Source organism: Ostrea edulis, chromosome 6, assembly GCF_947568905.1.
Source record: "Ostrea edulis chromosome 6, xbOstEdul1.1, whole genome shotgun sequence".
Lineage (NCBI taxonomy): Eukaryota > Metazoa > Mollusca > Bivalvia > Ostreida > Ostreidae > Ostrea > Ostrea edulis.
The window spans coordinates 37,740,725-37,765,293 of record NC_079169.1 but is presented as its reverse complement, the minus strand read 5'-3'; the positions used below and the strand labels follow the sequence as shown (position 1 = coordinate 37,765,293).

At 35.2% G+C, this 24,569-nt stretch overlaps 2 protein-coding genes across 2 annotated transcripts in view; one reads left to right on the top strand and one right to left on the bottom strand.

Annotated features, from left to right (window-relative positions):
• The window catches only part of LOC125666502 (myc box-dependent-interacting protein 1), a 71,121-nt gene extending 51,425 nt beyond the window's left edge, over positions 1–19,696 (bottom strand). Inside the window, exons 1-4 of the mRNA XM_048899662.2 lie at positions 19,523–19,696; positions 2,121–2,201; positions 1,703–1,757; positions 1,363–1,457 (exon numbers count right to left, since the gene is read on the bottom strand). Coding sequence (XP_048755619.1) covers positions 1,363–1,457; positions 1,703–1,757; positions 2,121–2,201; positions 19,523–19,681 — 390 coding nt within the window. The 5' untranslated portion in view covers positions 19,682–19,696. The remainder of the gene's footprint in view (positions 1–1,362; positions 1,458–1,702; positions 1,758–2,120; positions 2,202–19,522) is intronic.
• Positions 19,697–22,926: 3,230 nt separating this feature from the next.
• LOC130047264 (craniofacial development protein 2-like) lies at positions 22,927–24,279 on the top strand. Its single transcript, XM_056141890.1, has one exon. The coding sequence runs from the start codon at positions 22,927–22,929 to the stop codon at positions 24,277–24,279; it is 1,353 nt and encodes a 450-aa protein (XP_055997865.1).
• Positions 24,280–24,569: the final 290 nt, after the last annotated feature.

Here is a 24,569-nt window from a genome sequence, read left to right as displayed (position 1 = left end):
AATATTGTTTAACTATGTCCCCTCCCTCACACAAACTATTGTTTAATCATGTCTTCTCCCTCACACACAAACTATTCTTTAACTATGTCTCCTCCCTCACACACAAACTATTGTTTAACTATGTCCCTTCCCTCACACACAAACTATTGTTTAACTATGCCTCCTTCCCTCCCTCACACACAAACTATTGTTTAGCAATGTCCCCTCCCTCACACACAAACTATTGTTTAGCAATGTCCCCTCCCTCACACACAAACTATTGTTTAAGCATGTCTCCTCCCTCACACACTAACTATTGTTTAGCAATGTCTCCTCCCTCACACACAAACTATTCTTTGACTATGTCCCCTCCCTCACACACAGACTATTGTTTAACTATGTTCCCTCCCTCACACAAACTATTTTTTGACTATGTCCCCCCCCCCCCTCACACACAGACTATTGCTTAACTATGTCCCCTCCCTCACACACAAACTATTGTTTAAGCGTGTCCCCTCCCTCACACACAAACTATTGTTTAAGCATGTCCCCTCCCTCACACATTTAAAACTCTTGTTTAGCAATTTCTCCTCCCTCACACACAAACTATTGTCTAACTATGTTCCTTCCCTCCATTAAAATCCATTCGTAAAGCAATTATCAGCTTTCCATCCATTCAAATTCCATTTATTTGTATAATTATCCAGATTTTTTTAGTCCTATTACTGATTGACAATTAAGCTACTACCACATAAGTTTTTTGAATCTCCTGTACATTTAGATCAGGTAGAGACACTGACCAGGAGGAATTGTAGAAAGATATCATTATAGACAATGAGGACAGAGAGGAAACCGACAAAGAGAAATGTGATAAAAATGCTGAGAACGTGACCAATGGAGAGCTAGCATGCAGAGAAAGGTAAACTGAATACAAAGGTAAATTGAATTCCAACACACATTCTGAATATTAAATTTCTGGGCCCAGTTGCACGAAGACAAGTTGAGTTTCACTGACAGTTAACGCTATAAAAATGTAAGAGTTAGTAGGGAGTTAACTGTCTGTTAAAGTTAAATCGTAGTGTAAGTGAGTCCTGTATTTGAACTTGAAATTTTTGATATATTTTAACCAACAATATTTGTTAGTGTGTTACCTATTCGTACAATAATAACGTTTAATTAAACAATTCTCTGTACTAATAAGTACACGTCAAGGTTTTGAACCCTCTCTCCAGTATCTACTACTTGTACATATATCAGGTAATGTGAATTACACGAATGAGTTACTGAATGCGTTGGGATTTGACGTTCTCACACTGAACATCAAGGTTCTAATATCCATTACCCATACATATATCAGAAACACGAATTACACAAATGACCTACACTGAGTTGGGATTTGACATTCTCACAGTCAGGCCAGTCTTCCTCGTACGTTTCTTGCAAGACTTGGTACAAATTCTTGGAGGCTGCCTGCATGGCTACAAAGAATAGATGCTATTTATAGTTACACGTTCAGAAGTTCATTCTAGTATAGTGTGCAAATTAAAATCAAACATTTGTCATCAGCGATAAAAACTTTGCTTGAAAAAAAATTTATCATCATCTTGCAGGTAGAATTTTAAATACAGCTAGTATACAAATGTTGTAACTTTTGAATTTGGTTATTAATTTCTGAATTTTTACATAATTTGAAAGTGAAATTACAGATTATTTGAACTTTTACCTTTGGCACAATGAATGTATCCTTTAAGCTCCTTGTGAAGCTTCCCAGCCACTTCCTATGCAGTAGAAGAAATAAGGATTATAAAAATCATTTGTTATTTACAGATAACATGGTCAGGACTTCCACACAATAAAGAAGCATACCAGCAGGAAGCACTAGATTAACAATTACATGTAAAACTCTCTATACATTGTGCTACATCATTTCTTTGAGACACAGTGGAAAAAAGTGAAACATGAATTCTACTTCATTTTCAATATCCTATGGTGTGTTTTGTTTTGAATCTGCTTTCTGACATCACACATGCTGAAAATTCATTAATCTCATAACTTCTCTTTCGAATTTCAGACTTAGAGAGGCTTGTCTGAATGCTTTCACTGCGACAACGGGAAACGTTACTACCCTGTCTCGTTCATACCTGCTGTCTTTCCAATTTGTGGGCATGTTCATCTAATCTCTCATCAAGAGTTTTCTCAGCTTTACCCAGATTCTGTAAAACCTGCAAACAAAATGTCTTAAAATCATGTAATGAAGAAATCATAGCATAAATAAAAAAATCAATATATGCACCCAGGGGTACATGAGCCGAGTTGCATGGGATACATTGTAAATCCAGGAATGATGTGGCATATTTATAATTGTGAAGAACTAATTTCAGTTTTAAACTTTTCAAGTTACTAGCTGTCCAGAAACCATATTTGTCTGAGTTTTCAATCTATATTCGGTCACTGTGACTTTGATTGTTGACCTTTTTTCTCCAAAATCAATAGAGGCCTTGCTTTGCTGGTATCCAACAATATATCCAAGTTTCATTTGATTCAAATTAAAAATTTTCGAGTTATCCTCTGAAAACCAATTTTTTTTTGGAATTTTCATTCTATATTTGGTCACTGTGACCTTGACCTTTTATCATTTTTCTCCAAAATCAATAGGGGTCTTCCTTACCTGGTACCCAACAATATAGCACAGTTTCATTTGAATAGATTGTAAACTTTTCAAGTTATCATCCAGAAACCAATTGTTGACACCCAACCGCCCGCCCACCGGCCCGCCTGCATCACCAAACCAATAGCCGAGTTCAACTTTGTTGCAACTCGGCTAACAAATCACATTGATCATATTAAGTTAACTCCATACTCGCAGTTTTATCTGATACAAGTTTAAAATGTTTTTTATTTCCATTCATTAGAGTTAAAAGTAACAAATTATCAAATAAAATACATAGGTCATCTCACTTTTTAAGATGTGAGACGTACATAAATATATATCACAGTCAGAAAATTGCAATTTTTCTTAAACAGCGTTATTAAATTTCATACAAACTGGTTATGATATTCATAACAATTTCATGAAACTGTATCGTAACGAATATATACAAAATGTCTGTAAAAAATAAAGGAAATCATCGCATAATAGACTTGATAAAGAAATCAATAGAAACAGAGTTATTGCCCTTGGATTCAATATTTTGAAATGTATCATTGATTATTCATCTATAACTTAGACTTTTGAAATATTTTATTTTTAACAAGATTTTTTACAATAACTATAGGAAAAGACTCCAACATGCTCTATCATACATAAATCTAAATAAATCATTGATTTTGCAAAATCTGATGACATCAAAGGAGGGTGGAATTACTTTAAATGAACTATATTAACTTTATATATGAATATAATGGCTCTGTTAATTTCCTGTTAAATAAATGTCATTTTTAAAAACAACATACCGGGGGTATTCAAACAAAAGCACCCCAAAACAGGGCATCCCCTCACAATGTTGCCAATCAATAAATGATAAGATTTTTTTCTATGAAGTCCCATAGTTACCTTGACCATTGACCTTTCTACCTCAAGGGTTAATTCTTCTTGAAAACATGTATTGTATTGTTTATTGACCAATGTGAAGTATGAATTTAATCCAGCAGTAAGTGTGGTCTGTAGAGTGTCTTACAAGCTCAGTTACACTCAGTCTAATCCACACACGAGCTGTCCTATTACTAGATCCTCTCACGCAATGAATTATGAGGGGATTAACAGCAACCAAATTTCTTCATTGGAGTTTATCAGTGTTTGAATTGGTTTAAAACTTGGTATAGACCAAGGGTCTATGCCAAAAAGAGATGACATAGACCTCATCGAATTGGCATAGACCGCAACAGTGGAAAAAAATATCCCTAATTTGAAACATTTTCCTTTACTTCTAATGTACTTAGAAATCATGATATTTTCTTTCCATTTCCATAACAATATCCTCCCTTCCTCATAACGTCTATCAGACGTCGATTGACCATGTAGGGTCCTTTGGGATAACTTTATTGCTTTAAATCTAGAAAATCGGCATAGACAATTTGGTCGATCTCAATTACAATTGGCATAGACCAGTGTCATTTGACATAGACTCGGTCTATGGTTAATTTCGAACACTGGTTTATCATGTAGAACAACAGAGCATGTAAACTTGTCAAGTTTTTTTTATTTTTATGGAAAATACAACATCCTGACCCTATATATTCCAAAACTTCAGACATGTATCCTCTGAAGCCAAGCTGTAAGACATGAGTGTAATAAATGTTAACAAGTGCACTGCTAAGCGGAGCATCCCCTCGCGGAATAAAACAAATATACATATAAAACACATTAGTATAAAAGTGTAATGAGCTAGGTCAAATATTGTATTGATGTTACCATTTTATGTTCACAAACACCACTTTGGATTTGAAAATCCAAAAAAATAACAATGCTTCTATGGAGAACCAAAGAGTTCAATATTCTATCTTTGTAAGGCCACATTTAAAAATATGTTTGTTTCCCCTCTCCCGACCCTAAATTTCAGAGGAAGGTCGGTAGGTAGGTAAAAAGTTTTTTTTTTTAGCTAGCAGAATTTTATTTATTATGAAATTCCTATAACCATTAACAATGCCCGATACCAAACGTCGTGAAGCACATCATCCATGTTTCCTCATCAAACTCGTATAGTCAGTTCTCGCGTAAATTCTGCTTTGATTGCCACGTTTTGTAATTAGGAAAGGTGTCGATATTTCAGACAGTACTTCATGTATTTTGGAAATGCTCATTATCTAACCACCAAACTTAGGCATTGGACTACATGTATACATATTGGTTGATTCGACGAACATTGGGTTTCATCAGAATTTGTTCTGCTATTTATACCACATACTACCACTTAAATAAAGTTAGGGAGAATGTTGCAACTATGGACAATGGTGTTAGTTTTGGACACATGGTGTTATAAAATTGGTAAACTCGGTTGCTGTCTTTTATTTATGGTTCACTGACATTTTATGCTTTTGTTTTTTGCACATTATCTTAATTTATATATGATAGTGATTTTGATTATATTTTTAAATGATATCGGTAGATCTAGTTTACCAGAAAACGTTTCAACGGGACTTGATTTTGCCGATCAAACAAAATGGATGCTGACATCAACCAATCAGAGCTGAGTTACACATGTGCATATAATTAGGTGTTTTCCAGTTTGTAAATATAGCATTAGTTCAGAAATAAGTTAAATTGAGAATGCTTCTGATTGACTGTCAAAAATATCGCATCCATCCGAAATATCAACACTTTCCCCATCTGAAGAACACAACTTGCACACTGGATGCCCCGAATTCTCTTGTTTCCTCGCTCCTCGTATAGACAACATTTCTACATCTCGATCTTGCAGATCACTAGTCCGAATTGCGAGCCGAATTCAATGTTAAACTCACTTGTAACTAATCAATAAAACAATCATGATTCTTGTACTTATTAATATCGATTAAAAGAAAATATCAATCCAAAATTCGATATTAAACAGAAGCCAACAATTGTAGTCAACCAAATTTTCACTGCCATTTGAGCAAACGAGTCTCGTGACTCAAAACAAAGCTCGACAGTTTGATAAAATGTTTTCAAGAGACTGTTTATGTGATGAAAGAACCCATAAAATTGATATTAGTAAGTACAAGAAGAATCGTTTTATTGATTAGTTATGAGCTTAAAATTGAATTCGGCTTGTAAGTATTTGAAATCAGCCAGAGAATGCCGCCGAAATTTCTAGATTTCGGACCAGAACACCTCCTGTATTCGTATTATTATTTTTTAATTTTGGATTGAAACCAAAGAAGATATAGAAATTTTTTGTCATTATAAAATACTGATCTGCACCAGAAACGACCTTGAATATTTCTTAAAATTTAAAAAAAAAACTTCACCAGAATGGCGTAATAAAAACTTATGGGTCGGTGTGAATTTTCAGACTCGGTCGGGCGAGGGGAAACAAACAATATTTTTATTTTGGCCTAATTATGTATTTGTTGTTACTAAATGCGCCTTTGGTTCAATGTAAAATGGAAAAATGTTAATCGTTATCTTGACATTTGTAGTACATAACGGTATATTCATTATTTGAATGGCGTAAGATGTAAAGGAATGAAATGTCTGTGTAGATGCGTAACAAGTGAAAGCATTATTTATTCAATGTAAATTTGAAATTAGATCTTCGTCATCCATATTTGAGCATTTGCACATTGCAGTTGTGAGTTACAGTAAAAAAAATTGGTAATCCGTCCGATGATAGTTCGACATTCGAATTTGCTCATTCGTTTACTGCATTTCAACATTTGTTCGTTGTTTTACCATTATGACGACAGAGGGCGCGCGCTACATCGAATCTTTTGGGAAACAAACTATAGAATCATATTGGAGGACCAGTTTATGTGACATTTCCTCGGAGCTATTATTTTCCCGGCCTTTCGAAGTCCGAGGTAAATTATTTTATTTTGTGCAAGGAAGATATTTTGATTTATTTTCTGTGAATGTAACTAATTCATAAGTATTAATTTGATAAATGAATCCAATGATAAAAAATTCATCAAAAATGCATTTCAGAAATCACCCCACCAATTCATTCTTCATTCAATAATAAACAAATTTAATACTTGAAATTAATCGATTATTGATCAATTATAGTGCGTCCGATTATACTGATAATCAATCATGAAAAAATATTCCGATGGTTCATCACTACGACTGTTTAAAAGGTTGGATACAATTCCCTAACAGGGCAACTGTTACACTAAAAATGGAATTGTTACTCTTTTTTAGTGTAATTAACTGTATCATGGGATTTTCAGTTGTTTCCCCTCTCTCATGTTTGCTTTGAGTAAAAAATGAAGTGCAAGAATACTTCTACATCCTCTAAATATTTAGAGTCTAGGAAGCGTATATTTACATATATGTACAAAGAATCTATATGTGGCCAACAAGGTTTATAACCTCTAACAGCTAGACTATGAAATAAAAAGATAATGTTTCTTTCTCTGCTTTAAACAGACAAAATGAGTGGTTTACAATAAAGAGGCTTGACAGAGGACAACTGGAACAATTTTTTTGACAAGAGAAAAGTATCTCAAATTAAACTATATCAAAATACCCCCGGTAATGTTGATTAATGATACATTTTTAACAAAAATATAGGAGTTTTGAAATTGAGTTAGCTATCTTGTGGAGAGAAAAAGAAGGGGGTGATCAGATACGAAACAAGTGCTTGTGGAAATAATGTAAAATTCAAATCTAGGCCATGGCTCAGGCTACTGGTTTTATGGCCTGGCCTATTAAAAATTATGGAAAAATAGCCCAATTGGTCTATTACATAAAAACTTTAAATATGTTACATTCAAGGTTGGCTGTCATTTAATGAAAACAACTGGTAAATGATGACTGATTCACTTTGTTTACAAATATAAAACCTATAGGCGTCGGAACCGGGGTGGGGTGGGGGTGGGGTGGGAGTTTAGCCCCCCCCACTTTCCGACACCTATGAAACCAGAATAGTAGTTTTTGCGTGTTTTAGAATTCTTACCCAATGTACATATTAACTATTTAATATTGTGAATTACGTATTTCAGTGACAACAATGTAAAAATGGTGGGGAAGGGGCGCGAAAACGAAAATCGATCCCAATCAAAGCAAATATGTACAAGAGTTCTTGGTCTCGCACAAATAAATGTAACGTCCCTGGTGGTATATGGTTACTAAATGGTATACACTGTTTCTTTAAAGTAGACTCATGGAAAAAATCAGTCCAGTCATCTATATTGATGCTTACAACAATGTTCTACATCAAGTCTCTGATCAAACTACTTCAGCAGCACATTTTCAACGACTTTTAGCGCCAACCGGTTAATGTTGAGTGTGCTAGACACCCAAGTAGTCCCGAGTGTTAACTGGTCCTCCTATATGATTCTATAGTCTGTTTCCCAAAAGATATGATGTAGCGCGCGCCCTCTGTCGTCATAATGGTAGAACAATTTACAAATGTTGAATTGCGCAAATGCGAATGTCGAACTAACATCGGACGGATTACCAAAACACATTTACCACAACTCGCATGGACTTAACAAACTACAATGTGCAAATGCTCAACTACGGATGACGAAGATCCAATTTCAAATTTACATTGAATAAATAATGCATTCACTTGTCACGCATCTAAACAAACATATATTCCAATTACATCTTACGCAATTCAAATGACGAATATACCGTTATGCACTACAAATGTCAAGATAACGATTAACATTTTTCTATTTACATTGAACCGATGGCGCATTTAGGAACAACAAATACATAATTACAAAGATAGAATATTGAACCCTTTGGCTTTCCATATGCTTCAAGATTTATTTACACAAATAGACACACACACAAATACACACACATTAGCAATGCTATATCCCCTCACACAAATACACACACATTAGCAATGCTATATCCCCTCACACAAATACACACACATTAGCAATGCTATATCCCCTCACACAAATACACACACATTAGCAATGCTATATCCCCTCACACAAATACACACACATTAGCAATGCTATATCCCCTCACAATGAATTGCAAGAGGGGATAATTACAGTTAAAAAAGCATCCCGAGATGTTTCTGGAAAAAGCATTCCATCTTACTTTACAATGTATAAAATGAATAGAAATTGCTTTCCCTCTTTACAATTTAATTTTGAAAAATAGATTTCATGTAATTTGATAAATAATTTTAAAGAAAATATTAACTTTTTCATGATGCTAAACGATAATGTCATAGCAACAAAACGGGGAAACAAAGGAGCCAAATGTAGAGTGACATCAATCATAGAATGTCACAACTTAATGAAAGGTGAAGATAACGAACATTGATCAATCTCACAACTCCTATAAGCAATCAAAATAAAAAGTTAGGCAAACACAGACTCTTGGACACACCAGAGGTGGGATCAGGTGTCTAGGAGGAGTAAGCATCCCCTGCCGACTGATCACATCCGCCATGAGCCTTATATCTTGATCAGGTAAATGGAGTTATCAGTAGTCAAAATAAGTGTTCAACTGAATTGCTGGGGCGGTTTGGCATCAATGACCTCGACCTCATCTTAGGGGAAAGGAGACTCTGCTGGTATGGCCACATTGCAGTGCCGTCAAGTGCTCTCAATATACAAGTTCCTGGTAGGCGTAGAGTTGGTCAGCCAATGCTATCATGGAGAGAGCTGACAGAGAAAGATCGAAGAGAATGGAAACTCTCTACTGCCGACCCTCATGACCGAAAAAAATGAGGTGAGATCTGCCATGCGTGCAGTCAGCCATGCAGATACCTGGAAGGGGGCCCACTAGTGTGGACAATACCCGTACACCTGCATATAAATAAAAAGTAACCGACAACAAGAACGCTCTAACAATCGGTATGAAGCACATCAGAGAGCATCTGACCCAATGTATTTCTAGTACTGTGGTACCGGAGTGTGTGTATTAAATGTAATTCTGTAGGTATATAGGTGGCTGCCATTATCATGAAATCACTAGGTGTGTGTACAGCCATTCTCCTGCCATGCCCTGTGGAATTGTATGCATTGTATGTAATGCATTTTATGAGTGAAATTAAATTATATGCCTGTATTCTGATTTAGATAAATGGAATTTCCTTGAAGTTCAAAGTGCCATTGAATACTTCCCTTATCATTAAATTAAATAAGTTGATTAAATAAGTTTTAAAAAATCTTCAATCTGAATGCATATAAAAAAAATCTCAATGTCATATGACCTTTTGTTCAGGAAACAAGCAATAGAGAGGCAGAGATCATATTTCCTATCACAGTACTTCACAATTAAGCATTGAAATAAGCAGATAATGTTGGAAACGAGATCAGTTCTAGAATTTACATATCATTTAGTAGAAACAGACTATACAAACATCATCGACACCACCTAGTACACAGATATATATACAGGGCAAAGAAAACTTTTATTTGTCCCCTACAAAAGACAAAAAATCCCAAAGGGCATGGCAGGAGAATGGCTGTACACACACCTAGTGATTTCATGATAATGGCAGCCACCTATATACCTACAGAATTACATTTAATACACACACTACAGTACCACAGTACTAGAAAATATCAACTGCCAGCCCACATTCTGACAATATTAGTACATGACATTTTAATTAAGCTGTATGTTGCAGTGATGACTGCGACAGTTCTTTCTCCTTGTCATGATCATATGCATTATAACTAATTCCACAGGTAATTTTCACCTGAGATTAGGCTACAGTAGAGTTTGTATACTACATGTATGTGTGTGTAATATCACGAGATTAGACCATTATACACTGTCCACTAGCACTTGACATGTCCAGTGTGACTGGCTTTGATCGCACATGTATAGATGTATAGTGTGTTTGTATTAAATTACGTCATACCGGAATACTAGTATGTGGCATACCGGAATACTAGTATGTGGCATACCGGAATACTAGTATGTGGCATACCGGAATACTAGTGGCATACATTGTGTCTATTTTTATGTGACAGACAGTATATAACTATGCATAAGGCCAATTCAACTTAATTGATAGATTATCATCCCCGCCCGCCCCTAGAAAATCGGCCCACCCCTAATTTTTTTATTTTGCCAAACTTACGATTTCCGGAAAACTTTCATTTCCGACTCCGGTATTTACACTTTTTGTTTACAGTTCCGGTGTAGCACATTCTCTCACCAGAGGGCGCGTTATGCAAGCTTCACATACACCTCTGTCAACGCTTGGAATCACGTGACAATATAATCACATGATGTAAACAATAATTTTCGGTTTCCTTTCCGTTTAAAAGTTCTAGCTGGTAACAAGTGATGACATCAGACTCTTTTAATAGCCCACTGGCACTTTTTAAAATAAGTACATATTTACCATTTAGCTGTTTGTCTCTTATTTCACAAGTTTTATCGTATTTTTACAGCCTTTCTTACTTTTGATTTCATGTTTACATTCAAATCTTCACCACATGGATGTCCTACATTCATACGCATATTACAAAGTAGTTTCAAATTTAGGATCAGAAAACGGCGATTTTAAACAATTTACAGTAAGCATCAATTTAATTGCACCAAAAACATTTCACAGTGTGACTAAATATTTAGTCGAAAACATAAATGTTGGATATTAGAAACTTTTACAAGATTTCTGTAAAAAGCCGTTGACAGAGGTGTAGTGCGAGGAGCGCACGGAACTCTGGGTAGAGAATGGGTGTAGCAATGTGAAAAGCCACGTGAAGAACACGTTTTTTTTTTAATTTCTCACATTCTTACGGGCATAAATGAAAGGAAGGGATCGATGTTCTTCATATCTTGAAGAAGTTTCATATGTTTTTGTGTTTGAAATCAAAGCTTAACTTTGAATTCGTCTGTGAAATAAGCATAGATTGATATCCATCTGGCATTAAATGATGCACTTCTGTTGTCAAAAACTCATTTGTCATTAAATATTTTTCTCAGAAAATAAAAATTAAAAAATAAAATCCTCCCACCCACCCCACAATAAACGGAATTTTATGCCAGTATTTCACAATACAGATCCTAATACACTGACTTTTACACCAGTATTTCACGATACAGATCCTAATACATGGACTTTTACACCAGTATTTCATGATACAGATACTTATCTTGATGTTACAATACATTTGTTTTGGTCATTAGTTATACAGGGGCAAGAAATCATTTTAAAATGACCATTTCTCAGTAAACACTGATCCCGTGGGGATCGGGGTTAGAATAGGTCCTCAGTACGCCTAGCTTGTCGTAAAAGGTGACTAAATGGGGCGGTCCTTCGGATGAGACCGCAAAAACCTAGGTCCCACGTCACAGCAGGTGTGACACAATAAAGATCCCTCCCTGCTCAATGGCTGTAAGCGCCGAGTATAGGCCTAAATTTTGCAGCCCTTCACCAGCAGTGGTGATGTCTCAATATGAGTGAAATATTCTCGAGAGGGACGTTAAACAATATTCAATCAATCAGTATACACTGAATATCACTATAGCAGTGTCCTGTACTGTGCTTACTGGTCCCAACAATCTTGGTTGTGGCGGCATGACTGAGGACCAATAAATCCAACTTGTTATGTAGTTGTTCTATCAGAACTTATACAAGCAATTCCATACATGCAACAAATATCTCAATTGCACAGAGTGAACTTAATATAAAGGGCCATAACCTATGAAGCTGGTGCTCTGTTTAGCAGCAGTAATGAGTATTACATGTATCTATAGTGTACTATCACCTGTCATAGGACTCATGTCAATGTGTGTCCACTGAAGTTTATAACTTCAAACTCCTAGTAACAAACAATTTCTCAAATATAAGCTATACATGTATTTAAAAAAGTTAACTAACGAATGTTATGCAAAGGGCCATAACTCTTTATATAGTTTTCTATCACAACAAAAGTGGAATATGATTCATTTAAAAGGTATATATACAGCAAGTTTCATATCAAGATTTTAGTGACTAATGGACTGGCTATATGGACAAATGGATGGAGAGAAAACATTTAGTCTCCTTTGGTAGGCAATCTAAATACTTTCAACATAGCCCAAAGTTTGATAATGTTTAAAAATCCTTTTAATACTGTAAATACATACATGCATTAACAACTATTAATAGTTAATACTTGCTTTTCCAGTCTCTGTGGAAACATTCCTGAGACCAGAAAAACAAGAGTACCGCAAACAGTACATAATACGCCCGTGAAATGCTTACATAGGGTGTTTTTCTTGTGCTATAATTTGTATAACTTTGCTTCAGGTAGTATCAGCCATCATGAGGCTGTGACAAACTTTCATATGAACAAAGGGTCTTAGCTTAAAAATCGAGATTTCCTCAAAATGGACCAAGTTCAACAACCTGTAATTTTTTCAAAAATGGAAGAAAATCAAAATCCTTCCGCAGATGCACATCTTCAATACCCATACAAACACTCCACAAAATAAAATGGTCCTCACTTGAAAACTGTGGGAGGAGTAGGGCGGACAAATTATGTACCCTCCATAGAATATTAATTTCCAAATAGACTATAAGTTCAACAATCTGTAATTTGTTCAAAATTTGTAGAAAATCAAAATCCATCCCACATGCACATCTTCAGTACCCATACAAACACTCCACAAAATAAGAAGGTCCTCACTTGAAAACTGTGGGAGGAGTAGGGCAGACAAATCATGTACCCTCCATAGAATATTAATTTCCAAATAGATTAAGTTCTCAAAAATTGTAGAAAATCAAAATCCATCCCACATGCACATCTTCAATACCTATACAAACACTCCACAAAATAAGAAGGTCCTCACTTGAAAACTGTGGGAGGAGTAGGGCGGACAAATTATGTACCCTCCATATAATAATTATTTCCAAATAAAGGGGCAAAACTCCTGGAAAAAAGGTCAAAATGGATCAAAATTGCAGTATGATCTAGAGTGACCCACAAAGAAGCTACACAGCAAGTTTCAGCATGATATGTGAAAGGGAAATGAAATTATAAAGAGAAAACCCCGAACGGACGGACGGATGGACGTACAGACATCGCTGTACCATAATACGTCTCGTTTAAAGATGTGCATATAAAAAACCAAAAGGAATTAGAATGGGTCACCTTACATTTGTAGAAGAATCAACATTTGTTTACTTCTTTCAGTGGTCAAGAGAAATACACTCCAAGCCATATAAAGCTGTGCATTGATGCCAACACACTACAAGCCATAAAAAGCTGTGTATTGATGCCAACACACTCCAAGCCATAAAAAGCTGTGTATTGATGCCAACACACTCCAAGCCATAAACAGCTGTGTATTGATGCCAACACACTCCAAGCCATAAACAGCTGTGTATTGATGCCAACACATTTTCATCAGTATATGTTGTTGTCTAGCATGACGCATCTAATGTCACATCAAGGAGTATTATTTCAAAAAAAAGCATCAGTGTTCAAATCAGAACAATTACTGAGTATAGAAAATGTAAAACCTACACAAATCTTTATATTTTTTGTATTGAGTTTTAAAAAGTGGGTAAATAAGAGGTTATAGCAAGCACAATTTATTGATAGATTGATTTTATCTTGTTTAAAGTCTTTCTCGAGAATTTTTCACTCATATGGAGACGTACGTCACCAAGACTGGTGAAGGACTTCAAATTTAGGCCTTAATTTGCTCGGTGCTTACGGCCATTGAGCAGTGAGGGTTCTTTAGCGTGCCTGGGTCGATACCTACTGACACATGACATCCGTTTTCAAGGTCATCTCCGAGGACCCGTGACATTCACACCTGATGCCAAACGTTTTGCGATGGAACCGTCACTACCTGTTTTGATGATTTAGGTCTGTCGCGGCTGGGATTCGAACCACGGCCTTCCGTATGCAGGGCAATTTGCTCTAACCTCTAGACCCCTGCAACGGTTTTCACAATTCATTGATTAGGTGGACCTACACAATTTATTGATTAGGTGATAGTCAACATGGAATCAAACATATGTGCATTGTTAGATGTAAATACATGCATGCATACAGCAGTAAACCTATGGGATGTAATATTTCTGGTTAAAATACATTACAAACCAACATCAACAAAATCGACAGCAGGAAAAAAATTTCATTTGCATACTTTATGATGTAATTACACTTTTGAAATTAATGAATATGATTGTGATGGTGATATTTATAGTGGAACAAATTTCTCATTTATTTTTCCAAAGCATTTATCATTAATCTTCATGATGAAGACAACACAATTTGGCAACTTTTAGGACTTTAATAGAAAACAAGAAAATTCAATGGAACGATTCATCTTGACCCTGATCATACTAGACCCTTTGAGGGAAGTAAACACACTACAACAACTTGAAAATCCATACTTTTGAAGTTGGAGATATATTTTCATTGCATACTTTGATATTGGTGGCCAAAAGCTCGACATCTGCATGAATAAGGAAATGACACATATGTACTTGAATCGTTTTTAATTAGCTTGGTGAACATTTAAGTTTAAGACATTCACTTAAGCAATCAATTATTCGTAATTGAATTAAAACTTCAAATGGAGCACAAATAAAAAAGGGGGGGAGGGAACACATACCAAAATTAAGTATCACCTTTGAACCAATAAAAAAGGTAAATGTAAACCATTTTCTCATTTGGAAAAGCAATTTTCTTCAATGTATACATGCCTTGAATTTCATACATACAATTAACCAGTTAAATACTGTCCCTCAATATATACTAGCTCTGAGTGTGCTGCATTGCATGACTGAACATGGCGTTTCAAATTCTAAAAAATGTTAGACACTAAAATGACAATCCCTGTCCTACTTTTCAATCTAAAATAACACTTTCTTCCCTTGGCAGTATATAAATAAGTTTTCCCGTGTATAACTAAATCTAATATATTCAGTAATTAAACCATACCAATTCATTGCTTATATACCTATACCACAGTGAAAATTTTAATATTCCGTATGGAATATGTTTTCATTGGAATTTAAAAAATATGTGGCAAAAAATCTTGACACGTTAAGTTAATAACCTTAAAGCTTAATGATTCATGGTATGTAGGTCACAATAGCCTGTAAACAAACACAGCAGAACAATACTGACAACTAACACACTATATATTAATGTCTTTATATCACCAAGACTGTGAAGGAATAAAGCTTTTAATGAGTAATTCATGTGGTGGCACTATTCTATTTCTTCTTAATTTAACATTTGTTTTGGATATGGACAGTGAGTAGCACGATGACCAAGTTAATCATTCATTAACCAAAGTATATACTTTACGTGCATACTCCATGCCCAGGTTGAGCTCCTCAAGGAACATGCGTTTTATATCCTTCAGTGTTTCATTTACTTTAAAGATATAGGATACCCTAAAACAATTGTTATAGTCTAGAGTTTTGTAAAATAATTTTTTAAATGTTTTAACATTGCTAAAAATCCATAATTGCCACAAAATTTCCCCATGAAACCACTTTTATTTTCGCATTATTCACAAATTAGATCTTTACTTCAAAATTCAATGGAAAAACATGGAAATATTGAAATTCTTCAAAATGGTCTTATTATTGGTGTACGTCATTTATCAATGACAGATTTACATTGATGTTTGATCTGACAATAGAAAACCTCACAGAAACACAGCTAAATTCTACTTCATTTGATGCATCCAAAATTTCATAGGTATCCTACATGTAGTTGCATATTTTCTCTGAATACATGATTCTGCTTTGGAAACCAACAGATTTGATTATCAAATTGGGTAAAGTATTTAGAAAATTTGAAAAACATTATATAACTGTCTGCACTTAAAATGTCTGACAATGTACATGTATGATATTTCAATTCAGAGAGTGGCTATCCTTTTTTATACCTTGACAATAGATGTTTACTAGGTAAATTAAGGGTTAACACAGAGTTAAAGCCTTAACTCTTTCTCTGTCTCTCCAAAATATCATAATAAGGTAAAACTTAACACACTGACTCCTAACACAGTATTGTTATATCATAATAAGGTAAAACTTAACACACTGACTCCTAACACAGTATTGTTATATCATAATAAGGTAAAACTTAACACACTGACTCCTAACACAGTATTGTTATATCATAATAAGGTAAAACTTAACACACTGACTCCTAACACAGTATTGTTATATCATAATAAGGTAAAACTTAACACACTGACTCCTAACACAGTACTGTTATCTAGTCTCTACATCACCAATTCATGTGACAACTATAAATATCATAATCCATTAATCATAGTGTAGATGTATTATAAAGTTCAAATCTTATTGCCTAATGGAATATATACCTTTTCTGCAAAGAAGAAAAATACTTTCATATAAAGAATTTTTTTAAAAAATGAAAAAAGTAAGTTACATACATGTAAATATGCAAATGAGGGAGTGTTTCTGGAACATAAGTTTGAGCTTAATACCCTTCAATTCTAAGGATAGTCTTAATGGTATGTAGTATAATATACACAACATTTTTGCCAAGCTATGTCTGTAATTATATAGGGTTTCAGGCACCCACCCCCTTTAATTCAATGGTAAATAATTATAAAATCTGAAACTCCCAGTCCCCTTCAAAATAGCTGTACTTCATTTGTGAACTAGCATATTAGCTTTTGGTCAATGATGGTCACTAAATCAGTAAGCAAGTCCTTGACATGCATGTGCACAAGTACGGAACATACACATGGTATAAACAGCTTCTGGAAATACAGCTGTGTTTTTGGATACATTAGAGTTTTTACTCTAGCTATGACACAAAAATTTAGACAATTTAACTTATCACTAAAATCATGTAAATTACATGATTTTAGCAATTTGTTTAAATTCTTGTGTATTTACTATTAAATACTAATCAAAGAGAAATGTTTTTTAAAAACTACAATTTTAACATCAAATATTTTATCTATCATCCCTCTGTGAGCCTTGACTGGAAATAATATAAAATATTCTTTAATAGACTGTTTATCAAATAATGTACACACATTGACATGTGGAGGACAAGGATTCGTTAAATAAACAAATAAAAGGCCCAAAATATTAATTTACATGAATCTTAATAAATTGCATAAAATGAAATCAAGCTCCAAGATTTCAACAACTCACTCATGATGTTTAGAGGAAAGCCTAGCAAACATTCTTGATGCCAAATTTATCAATGAACAATGTCTTTTCTGCATTAAAAAGCTGACTTTGTTCTGCTCACAAAAGTTGACAAATTAATGCTATTATCTGATGAATGGATATAATTGGTTTTTGTTGTTGTGCCATTGTGTAATGTACTGTGTAACCACGGTTACCAATCTAAAATGCCCGTTACTGACCATTGAAAATCATTTAAAAAACAGAAAATCTCTTTGAGCAAAATCATTCATAGCATACAAACACTAAGGCAATGAACTTCTCAGTCACAAGTCCTTATGAGATTTATATCTGTGTGCTATACTTCCCTCAGGGGTTTAGTACCTGCAAAGGTTGCAGAGCATGTGAGCAAACAGAGGAAGTGCTGATGGCTGTCATGAGTTTGCAGTATCTCCAATAAAAGTGTGTTTATATACTAAAAGAAAAAAATTTCATTTCTGATAATGCATTAGGGTATGAACTGATATGTTTCACACTTGCATACCTCGTGAAGCGTGTTAGCAATTTGTTCACAACTGCATCACATTCATGACAAAAAAGGTCATCATTTGAATATGTAGAGATATCAGAGGCAAAAACATTGGAAAATGTAAACATAATATTATATATGTGTATCTTGCAATTAACATTTGTGATACCTCATTTAAAACTCTATACATCTAGTTATTGCTAAGAATGGATGTTTAATACATTGCCTAAAGCTTGTTATAATATCTACAGAAACATCCAAGAAACTATCCAACAACTGTTAAAATACATGATGTAAGCAAATCTGAGTAATTGTTTTACACTCATTTCTTTTTTTATTCAGAGAAACAGTAACTTCATTTCATTGGATAGGGAAAATACTGGTGATGATCTGTGAATATGATCAGCTGGTCACATTGTTTGGCCTAACACACAGGAAATCTTGCAGCTATAAGAAGTAGCTAGCAGTTCCTTGCACGGACGCATTTTTTGATGCTTGTTATTGTATAAGCCTGGGGGGTGGGTTTATACAATCTACAGCCTCTATGGTGTTGGGTCTGACATCTGACAAACTGACATAAAGTTTAATGCCGACCCTCCCAAAAAGGCCACATTATTAGCATATTTATGTGTGTCAGGATACAGTTACCACCACAGATTGCATGAATGGAAAATACAAAAATTCATCATTTCTTCTTTAAACCAGAAATGATACACAATAAGTAGAAGTATTATCATTATGTACAACCTGATACAAGGCTTATATAATACACAGTGACACAGGGTGCATTTACATTGCACTTCAGAACACCTTTAAATAAAAACCTGCATATATGCACCGTAAATCGTAAGAAAGCCACAGGTTATGCTGTTCTATTGTGACACGTGACCATCACTGTGTGCACATTTAGTACTGGATTTTATTTTATTTTTATCACTGATGCACTTGCAGTACATTGCAGCTGAGTTTACGTACTTCCTGTTTTGTTAAAATTCTGACATTTTACTTAATGTTACAAATCACGCCTGTACACATGATAATTGATTTTAGCATGCAAATACACTGGTGCATTTGACATTTTCCCTCTTGCTGTCAAATTCTGGTTACAAAGATGACTATGTTCACACAGACCCACGTGAAAACCGACGTAAACACTGCCCCATTTGCGGGATTCTTATACTGTTATATTGTCACGCGCACCTGTTTCGCGGAATACATTTTCTATCACTTCCAGCTCGATCAAATGAAGTACATTTACCAACATGCAATGTGTTACAGTCAGTCTTTGTTTAAGCAATAAAAAACTTACCTTGGTTTTCGTTCTTGACCATTTTTTCAGAGACTTGGTTAGCAGACTACCCTTCGCTTGATCTGCCATATTTTGTACTTTTGGTTTACTAAGAGAAAATGAAGAGAAAACTTTTTTCATTGGCTGATCTCGATTATAGTCTGTTTCACTTGATGTCATTTCAGCGCGTGGATCAAATCGGTGTGAAGACAGTTGAAACAAATTTGGAAGTCCTTTAGGCTATTTCAGTTTTGCTTTTCATCGACTAATGGGAATTGTTTTTCCAAAGAGGAAGACTTTTCTTGTTTATTTAACAACCTTTGAACGAACTGGTGGTAGTAATACGTATCATATGATGTATGCATCTGAAATTTTGGGATCATATTATTATAATTTTTTTAAAATTTTTTTTATTTATTATTATTATTTTTTTATTATTATTATTAATTTTACAAAATTAGAACCCCTTGCTGCACCATTGCCAAAGTATTTTTGTAAATGCTTTTACTACTAGTGTTCATAAGCCCGCTAATCGATCAATTGCATAACAAGAGGTTATGTATAAAAATCAAAAGAGATCGATTTCCGGTTATGCAATCGATACCCAATTTGCACATGCATAGATGGTAAATTGTCTCAATGCCAGCAATTGTTGAGATTTTAATTAAGAATGTGATTTGATGAGTAATTTTATTTTCTATTGTTTTACACTCTTATAAAATAACTCTAATATAATTCACTTATACACTCGTCGGCCGATTTTTTGTCGGCAACGTTGTTGCCAAAATGAAGGTCGTAGAATTCGATTCTGGTGTTATTTTTAATGTACAGCGAAAAATTAGTTAATTGGAAAATTCTCAAAATGGCGTCGCTAGGCACAAGGAAAACGGAAAACTCTAGAAATATGAGAGAAAAATACTCTCTTATGAGTTGCCATGAAATATTAAGGTGATTCCACCCTCGGGTTGCAAAAAAGCGGTAAAACCCTCGGCAAAGCCTCGGGTTTCACAGATTTTTTGCAACCCTCGGGTGGAATCACCTTATATTTCATGGCTACTCATAAGAGAGTCTTATATTCACCAACAAAAACCACTTGGAATTCCTCTTCACACACTCGTCATTAAATAACTGCTCAATTAATATCAATATCAATGCTCCTCTAAGAAGAAAAACGTGCAGTTGTGGATTCATATTCTGATTAGGTCTGTCAAAATGTTTCGCGCTGACGACTGTCGAGTTACGTCACGCATCATCCTGATGTAGAGCGAAAAATTAATTAAGGTATTCAATGTATAATGACCATATTTCATATCTAATAAATGGATGGTGGAATTTTTGTAATCATGGTATCATTTTGAAGGGTTCATCAAATAAAAATAATCCACCATAGGAATTTTTAAAATTTTGTTTACTGCTTGATTTATTTCACCTAGAATTTAACATTGAAGTATATGGGAAAAGCATGTTTTATTACAATATTTTAAAAAGAAATTATATTACATACAAATCTCTTGGTAGAAAGTTACATACACTTTCTCTTAATGAAAATATGAAATAAAATCATTGACAACACAAATTTTTAGAAAATTAGATTTTTCTTATTTTTGCAAAGGGCAGACAACTCTTCCAAAACGTCTTAAGTGCAAAAAGGTCAGCTTCTAATCATTTACCAGTCATGTGAGTTTTGTCTGCTTCACTTTCATCATTATTTAACAATAAACATTTATGTTGATCTAAATCCTTCAAAATTGTTCATTATCCTTTCATTATACATGGAATACCTTAATTGGAAAATTCTCAAAATGGCGTCGCTAGGCACAAGGAAAACGGAAAACTCTAAAAATATGAGAGAAAAATACTCTCTTATGAGTTGTCATGAAATCTTAAGGTGATTCCACCCTCGGGGTTGCAAAAAAGCGGTAAAACCCTCAGCAAAGCCTCGGGTTTCACAGCTTTTTTGCAACCCTTGGGTGGAATCACCTTATATTTCATGGCTACTCATAAGAGAGTCTTATAAGGTATCTTTGTAGAGAATATTTAGCTGTGGTTAGATGCTGAATTGTTTAATGCGAATGAATATTTGGAATTCTTGTACGATTCCAATACCGTTTTATTTTATATATTGATTTTCAATTTAAAATATATTTAAGATGAAAATATCATTATTTTAACAAACCACTATCTAGTGCTTTAAGTGTATGCATCTTTCTTAGTAACATGCATGTACAGGACTAGTGCCATCTCTCTCTCTCTCTCTCTCTCTCTCTCTCTCTCTCTCTCTCGCGTACTCAATCTTTTAAGTAACCAGTACGAAATGATTTGATCATTAAAGATATATGATGGCAATGATCAATATAAAAGAAAAATATTGTATATATTTGAGCATATAGTCTAGATTTGTAAAAATAAAATAGATAAATAAAAATCCAAACTTAGTTCAAGAAGTCTCATTCCTACATGTAGATCAATACCTGATGCTAAATGTACAAGTACATGTACATCCAATAATGGTGAGGGTTTGTGTCGGTACATATTGTAGAAGGGGTCATGTAACAACTCTATCGTGCCCCCCCCCCCCCCCCCCCAATATTTTTCCCCCCAAAAAATTCATATAGTAAAATTCACATACAGTGTAACTGCAAACAAAGAAACAGTCAAACATGTTAAGGTTGCTTCCTTTATTGATTCTTCTTCTTCAGAAGATGATATCTCAGAAATACCAGTTCAAAAGGCCCAGGTTGTACATGAAAAATGGCATACACCAGAGATCGGTAGTACCCCAAATCAGCCACGGAATATTTTCTTTCCAGCAAAAAAGTTTGGTGTGTGTTGGTGTTTATCACAGAGTAATGATATGCGGCTAGTGCGGTAAAGATCAAACGCCTATAGATCCTTACTGCCGCTGGCTAGCCTACTTGTAGGTGAAAGGGAAAGTAGCGAAAGCAGAAATCTCGCCCTGTCAGTACATAGCCTCTACATTACTTAGACTCCTTCAAACGCCTCCTCGGGGCAACACACGGAAACTTGGGTCTAGCACTCAAGGCTAACATGAAGGGGATCTCGGAGTAGTAAGGACCCTAGAGGTGCAGAGTGCAGGCCCACCTGCGCGTGGACATGCCCTGGCTCTCACCAACCTTGCCCCATCTATGGGTCAAATAATTCCACTGCCTTGTGGATGGCTTTGGCAAGTCAAAGGCTATGGAAGAAAATCCAGAAAGAAAATCCGTGTAGATGAACACGAAAGCAAGGGAAAGCAATCATCTAAGGGAAGGACAACCCCAACAGAAAACCACTGGTCCTCCGAGTTCAGGGGGTTATGCTTAGGGCCAGCAACCCTAACATGTTAAACAAAAGACGCTACAGAAACCTTAACCAGAGAACAAAATGATGGAAGAAGGATTGACACCATTCAGGACACTGGAAGTATGACGGGTGAATCATCCATCCCGATAGGAGATGTCCTTCGACCGAAAATAACCCGTAGAGTGGGCTGCTGGAACGTGTGGACCCTCTACCAAACAGGAAAACTAGCACAAGTGGTGAGAGAAATGGAGTATTACAAGATCGAGCTCCTAGGAGTTAGTGAAGCCAGATGGACAGGTAGTGGATCAAAACAACTAGTATCAGGACATCAGATACTCTACTCTGGAAGAACCGACGACCATCATAGCAAAGGAGTAGCCATTATTACAACAAAGGAGGTCCACAGAAGTCTTTTAGAATGGAAACCTGTGAGTGAGCGAATAATAACAGCAAGGTACAACTCAGTCTTCGCCAAATTGACTGCTGTGGTTTGCTATGCGCCAACAGATGATGCAGAAGATGAAGAGAAAATATCTTTCTATGACAGCCTACAAAAGGTAGTAGACGACACACCATCTCATGATGTTCTGCTTATCCTTGGAGACTTAAATGCTAAAGTTGGAAAATGCAACCAAGGTAAAGAAACCATCATGGGCCAGCAAGGAATAGGAGAATGTAACAACAACGGAGAGAGACTATGTACTTTCTGCCAAGAAAACGACCTAGTAATTGGTGGAACTATATTCATGCACAAAGACATCCATAAGACAACATGGAACTCACCAGATGGTCATACAAAGAACCAAATTGACCATATTATCATCAACAAGAGATGGAGAAGTAGTCTTCTCGATGTGGTTGCAAAACAAGGGGCTGATGTGGGAAGTGACCACTCTTTAGTACTGGCAAAAATCAAGTTAAAACTGAGGAAATCAAGGAAAAAAGATCAAAGACCACCTCCAATCAACATCCAAAAACTCAAAGATACAAAAACCCTGAGATCTTTTCAATTAAAAATCCAGAACAAGTTTTCAACACTCATGGAACATCCTGATGAAATCGATATGGAAACTTTTAACAAAGTATTAATAGAAAATAGTCAACAAATACTTGGCCCAAAGAGAAAGAAAAAAGAAGAATGGATTTCAGATAAAACATGGAAAATAGTAGAAGAACGAAAAGAGAAGAAAAGTAAAATCTTATCCACAAAATCTAAGAGGCAAAAGGACCAACTCCAGGCAGAATATCGGGCTATTGACAGGGAAGTAAAGAGGAGTGCAAGAGCTGACAGAAAGGCATACACTGAAAAGCTAGCTTATGAGGCAGAACAAGCAGCTTCTAAACAAGACATGCAGACCCTCTATCGAATTACAAAAACATTAGCAGGCAAATTTCAGTCTTCAGAGCTACCAATTAAAGACAAACGGGGAAATGTACTATCAAAAGAAGAAGACATACTGAAACGCTGGAAGTAACATTTTGAAGAAGTATTTAATATGAAAGACCCAGAGAACGAAGCAATAATATTACCAGCCACGGACACATTAGATATTGATACTGATCCACCAAGTATAGAAGAGGTAAAAAAGGCAATCACCAAACTTAAAAATGGAAAAGCTGCAGGCATTGATCAGATACATGCAGAGCTCCTCAAGGCCGAAGAATACTGGACACCTACAATTTTGACAAATATCCTACAGAAGATCTGGGAATCAGAAGAAACACCATCCTTCTGGAAAACTGGCCTTATAGTTAAATTACCAAA

Coding starts and splice junctions, on each gene's coding strand:
- LOC130047264 (XM_056141890.1), top strand. CDS start 22,927: ATGACGGGTGAATCATCCATCCCGATAGGAGATGTCCTTCGACCGAAA.